Raw genomic sequence first — 6,116 nt, 5'->3', positions numbered from 1 at the left:
TATATTAAGAACATAGATCGCAGTAGAAACAAAGTGCTAATGTTTTTTGAAGTAGTATATTTTAAGGATAATAGAGGAAAGAAATCCTTTTGTTTATACTCAGTGTAAAGCAAAATTGTACAGCACCTGATTTTGAGGAATCTAAGTAAGTGTATGTGTTATTGTGACATTAGTAACTAAAGTATGTGATTATGGAGTTAAATATGTAATCAGATCATTTTCTCATTAAAAATGAGTGTCTTCTGTGACTTTATCACTAATGCGAATATTCTTAATTTTTCAAGATCACATTCACACACTCACTGCCGTTGAGTCGTATCCAACCCATAGTGACCCCTCCTTGGGTTTCTGAGGTGGTATCACTATGGAAGTAGATTGCCCAATCTTCTTCCCAAGAGTGGCTGGTGGGTTTGAACTGCCAGTCTTCTGGTTAGCAGTCAAATGCATTAGACACTACACTGCCAGAGCTGCCTTTTTCGAGATATTTGACTCATTAAGAACTTGAGTTTTACACACACACAAGCACACACACCTACCTTATTAAGTAAGCTGCTGTATGACAGAAGTCCTCCCCTTGTGTGTCAGCTTATCTTACTTTGATAGCTTGTATGTTGCTCTGATATTGGAAGCTATGCCACCAATATGTCAAATACCAGCAGGTTCTCCTAAGGTAGACAGATTTCAGCAGAGCTTCCAGACTAAGACAGAGTAGGAAGAAGAACCTGGTGATCTTCGTCTTACAAAATTGGGCAGTGAAAACCTTATGAATAACAGGGGACATTGTGTGATATAGTTCTGGAAGATCAGCCCTTCAAGCTGAAAGGGACTCAGAATACTATGAGAAAAGAACTGCCCCCTCAAAGCAGATTTGGCCTTAATGAGGTAAATGGAGTAAAGCTATTGGAACCTTTCTTTGCTGCTTTGGCATAACTCAAAATTAGAAGAAACAGCTGCAAACATCCGTTAATAATCAGGACTCGGAATGTATGAGGTATGAATCTAGGAAAACTGGAAGTCATAAAAAAAAAAATGTAATACGTAAAGATCAGTATCCTAGTCATTGTTGTTATATGCCGTCAAGTTGGACCCCCTGACTCATAGTGACCTCTCCCTAGGTTTCTGAGGCAGTATCGCTACGGAAGTAGATTGGCCAATCATCCTTCAGAGGAGTGGCTGGTGGGTTTGAACCGCCAGCCTTCTGGTTAGCAGTCAAGTGCCTTAGGCACTACACCACCCGAGCTCCTATCCTAGTTATTAGTGACCTGAAATGGACTGGTATTGACCATTTTTAATCACACAAGCATATGGTCTACTATGCCTGGAATGACATTTGAACAAGAATGGTGTCTCATTCATCATCAAAAATAACATTTCAAGATTTGTTCTGAAGTACAGTGCTGTTAGTGATGGGATAATATCTGTATCCTATAAGGAAGACTGGTTAATTATGACAATTGTTCAAATTTATGCACCAACTACTAATGCTAAAGATGAAGCAATTGAAGATTTTTACCAACTTCTGCAGTCTGAAGTTGATCAAACATGCAATCAGGAGGCACTGATAATTACTGGTGATAGGAATGTGAAACCTAGAAACAAAAAGGATCAGTAACTGGAAAATATGGCCTTGGTGATAGAAATGATACCAGAAATCACATGACAGAATTTCCCAAGGCCTTGGAATAACTTATTCATTACAAATATGTTTTTTTCTGCAACATAATTGGTGACTATACATGTGTAGATTGCCAAATGGAATACATGAGAATCAAATTGACTACATCTCTGGAAAGAGACGATGGAGAAGCTTGATATTACCAAGGAGAACAAGGCCAGGGGCCTACTATGGAATACATAATCAATTGCTCATAAGCTAGTTCACAATGAAGCTGAAGAAAATTAACACAAGTCCACAAGAGCCAAAGTACAATCTTGAGTATATCCCACCTGAATTTCGAGACCATCTGAAGAATAGATTTGATGCACTGAACACTAATTACCAATGACCAGATCAATTGTGGGATGACATCAAGGACATCATACATGAAGAAAGCAAAAGAACATTAAAAAGACGGGGAAGGAAGAAGAGACCAAAATGGATGTCAGAAGAGAATCTGAAATTTGCTCTTGAACATAGGGAAGCTAACACAAACAGAAGAAATGATGAAGTGAAAAAACTGAACACAAGATTTCACACTGAAGCTTGAGAAGACAAAGTTAAGTATTATAATGAAATGTGCAAAGGCCTGGAATTAGAAACCAAAAGGGAAGAACAAGATGAAAGAACTAAAGAAAAAATTCAAGCCTAGCATTACAATGTTGAAGGATTCTATGGACAAAATACTGAACGATGCAGGAAGCATCCAAAGAAGATGGAAGGAATACACAGAGTCACTGTACCAAAAAGAATTGGTTGATGTTCTACTATTTCAGGTGGTAGCATATGATTAAAAAAAAAAAAAAAAAGGAAAAGAACTGATGATATTGAAGGAAGAAGTCCAATCTGCACTAAAGGAATTGGCAAAAAACAAGACTCCAAGAATTAAAGAAACACCAATTGAGATAGCTAATCGGACAGGGAAAATGATGGAAGCACTCACTGGTCTATACCAAGAAATATGGAAGACAGCTACCTGGCCAATTTATTGGAAGAGATTAATATTTGTGCCCATTCTAAAGATAGGGGATCCACCAGAATGTGGAGATTACCAAACATTCTCATTAATATCACACATAAGTAAAATTTTGCTGGGAATAATTCAAAACCATTTGCATCAGTACATTGACAAGGAACTGCCAGAAATTCAAGCTGTGTTCAGAAGAGGACATCGAATGAGGAATATCATTACTAATGTCAGATAGTTGTCACTGGTTTTGATAATTCATTGCAATGGCCACACAGAACTCACACACAATACTCAAGAATATGGGGTTTATTAGGGAAGTGACAGGTTACAATTCAGGATCAGAAACAACTCAGGATAGAGTTCTTCAATCAGGACAACCCCTTATCAGCAGTGCCCTCAGCCATGCCTCTCTCTGGCTCTTGGCTTCTCAGCCCTGTAGCTCCTTGGCTTCTGACTGTTAAAGCAAGTGTTGCAAAGCTCTTTTAGTTCTGTCAGTAAGTGCTTAGAGGCACCCCACTCCTCCAGTAAGCCTTCTTCTCAAGGTGCTCAGCCTTATCACTCCATGGGTCCAGAAGCCCCCTGCTCTGTCTCCTTCTGTGTCTCCTGCCAGGTCTCCTGGTTCTCCTGCCCCCATCTCTCTGCTACCTCTTCTCACAGTATCTCACTGTGTCAGCAAGGTCACAGCTCTCACTCTGTCCCCTGGGTTGAGGAGGTTCAAGACAGGGACCTCAGGTCCAAAGGACATACTCTTCTTTCTTAATGGTACTGAGATGCCCCCTTTCTTCCTCTGGGATAGCTCATTTTAAGCCAAGTGAGATGGCAAAACTGACCAATCCCCATGTTAGCATTCCATATACCTTATTTGCATAGGTCCACCCTCACAAGGGTGCCATACCTCTTATTAACATTATTAGCAAACTATTCTATCCCTTCGTGGGCCATAAGCACCTCACATTTGCATAGCCCCACCTATTTATTTGGTAAGAGTTACAAAGACTATGGCTGAAAAAAAATAAAAAAAATAAAAACTCACTGCCGTGGAGTTGGTTCTGACTCATAGCGACCCCTCCATGTGTTTCCAAGGTGGTATCTCTATGGAAATAGATTGCCCAGTCTTCCTTCCCAGGAGTGGCTGGTGGGTTTGAACCACCAGCCTTTTGATTAGCAGTCAAATGCCTTAGACACTATGCCACCAGACCTTCCAAGACTATAGTTCTTGTTGTTGTTATGTGCCGTTAAGTCATCTCCAACTCATAGCGACCCCTCCTTGGGTTTCTGAGGTGGTATCACAATGGAAGTAGATCACCCAATCTTCCTTCCGAGGAGTGGCTGGTGAGTTTGAACCACCAACCCTCTGGTTAGCAGTCAAGTGCCTTAGGTACTATACCACCAGAGCTCCCAGACTATGGCTAGAAGGGCCAAATTAAGGAAGTCATTGTAACGCAGGGGGTACAAAAGTTACAAGTCAGTTCATGGAGCCGAGAAAAAGACTTGCTGTAGTGCAGTAAATGAACTGTGTCAGATCTTCCAAGTGAGATTGAGCCACACAGCTGGTGCTTCTCAAAACCAGATGGAGATTCTTCTCGGGTTAGATTAGGTCCAGAGACTTTGTTCAGGAGGCTCTGCTCATAACCACAGCTGCTATCCTGCTTATTACTTTGCTCTGCAACATGAGGGGAAAAGTTACTCCTTTCTACTGTCTGGTAAATAGCAGGACACTTCTTGTTCTGAATGGTTTGATGGACTCTTGTGAAGCTTCTTAACTAAGAGAAAAATATGATGGAATTTGGATAGGTATTGTTTGAGATTAATACTAAATATATCATCTAGTTATATATGTCTACAGTCTCTGAATAATTTGCCTTTGCATGTTCCCTTTTTTGAAAATCCTACAAATTTTCCAGGAGAACCAAATGTAATTCTGTATTACCAATATGTAATTATATATGTAGTATCTCTCATGATACCCACTTATTGTACCAACAGATGGGGCCAGCACCCGTGGGTAAGGTCTGTTGTACATGTACTGCCTATAACAAATGAGTGTATGATGTTAGGGTAACCAGATTAGATGAGGCTGTCATGACCCCATCACTCATTTTTATATGCTTCTTCCCAGTTGTGAATCAGCAGTATTTGGAGGCCCTTGCAGTGCTTGATATCAAACAACAGAAGATAGCTCAGGAAAACATGTGCCATAGTGAAAGCAGCTGCTTCACAGAGGTGTCAGGTCTTGAGGTAAGTAAGCAGGTATGAAGGTTGAATAGCAAAGACATCGTCTCCTTTCCTTTTCTTTCCCCTCAGTGCCCTATTGGTACATGTGTTAGGGTAGCAGCATCCTTGGTAATTTGAGACAGAGTGAGGGAGGCCCCTGGGTCATATCCAGGTCAGTTCCCAGCATTGCTGGTATCATGGCCCTCATGCATGATGTTCTTGGACATGAGGGAATGTGCTTGCCACTTGCTGCTCCTTGGATTTCTTATTTTCACAGTTCTAGCAGAGGCTGTGTTAGTAGGCCTATAGTTGCAGAGTACTTTCATACACAGTATTTTATCTGATCTTTGTGAGGGCTGCAAAGCAGGTGTTACTATTCTCAGTTTAGAGAAGAAGAAATTTAGATTCAGTTAGGTGATATTAAGGAGTTCTAGTGGTACAGTGGTTAAGGCATTTGGCTCTAACCAAAAGGTTAGTGGTTTGAACCCACCAGACACTCCACAGGAGAAAGATGAGGCAATCTGCTTCCATAAAGATTTACAGCCTTGGAAACCCTATGGGGGTTACTATGAGTTGGAATCAATTCAATGGCAGTGAGTTTGGCTTTTTTGGTTTTAGGTGAGATTACGTCCCCAAAGTGACAATGACAATCTGTAAGCTAGGTTCAGAACCCAGATCTGCTGGTGTGTTGCTAACTTTTTCCTGGGGTTGTTATAGTCTTTCAGTGTAGGAGTTTGGCTAATAAGGCAAAAAGTACCCTAGTACTCCTAAGGAGTAAGAAGCTAACAGCAGAGTGAAAGGCACCATCACTCATTAACTGAGTTGTTGTTGTTGTTGTTTGCCATCGAGTTGGCCCCTAAGTAGAACTTTAAAAAGTGATCATTAGTAATAGCAAACACTTACATAGTCCTTACTAAGTGCCAGATTTTGTTTTTTTGTTTTTTTTTTAAAACCTGTAACATTTTATTTTTTAAAAATGAACAGCTTCAGAATAGATCTAAATGTAACTTTTCCAAAAACACCAAAAAGTACAGTGTAAAGCACCTCCTCATTAAATACAAACTTTAGTTTTGTGATGCACTGCATCAATGTTTTGAATACACCTTGATGCAAAGGGAATTTTAAATTGCATCCTATTTAAAAAAACAAATAACACAAAACATTAGGAACTAAAAAAGGATGACTAAAACCACAACAACTGCTAAAACTCCAACAAAGGAAATTTTTTCTCTAACAAACATATTTTTTGTGTATACACACACACACACACACACA

The 6,116-nt window shown here is 40.0% G+C and overlaps 1 protein-coding gene across 1 annotated transcript in view; it reads left to right on the top strand.

The window, feature by feature from the left end:
- Window positions 1-4,746: 4,746 nt before the first annotated feature.
- CCDC125 (coiled-coil domain containing 125) overlaps window positions 4,747-6,116 on the top strand; it is a gene marked incomplete at its 5' end in the record, with an annotated part of 24,011 nt that continues 22,641 nt past the window's right edge. Inside the window, one exon of the mRNA XM_007949188.1 lies at window positions 4,747-4,865. Coding sequence (XP_007947379.1) covers window positions 4,747-4,865 — 119 coding nt within the window. The remainder of the gene's footprint in view (window positions 4,866-6,116) is intronic.

The sequence above is a fragment of the Orycteropus afer genome, unplaced genomic scaffold (genome assembly GCF_000298275.1).
Source record: "Orycteropus afer afer isolate SDZICR_OR568_19922 unplaced genomic scaffold, OryAfe1.0 scaffold00242, whole genome shotgun sequence".
NCBI classification, from domain to species: Eukaryota; Metazoa; Chordata; class Mammalia; order Tubulidentata; family Orycteropodidae; genus Orycteropus; species Orycteropus afer.
The sequence above is the reverse complement of the archived record's forward strand: the minus strand, read 5'-3'. Positions and strand labels throughout refer to the sequence as shown.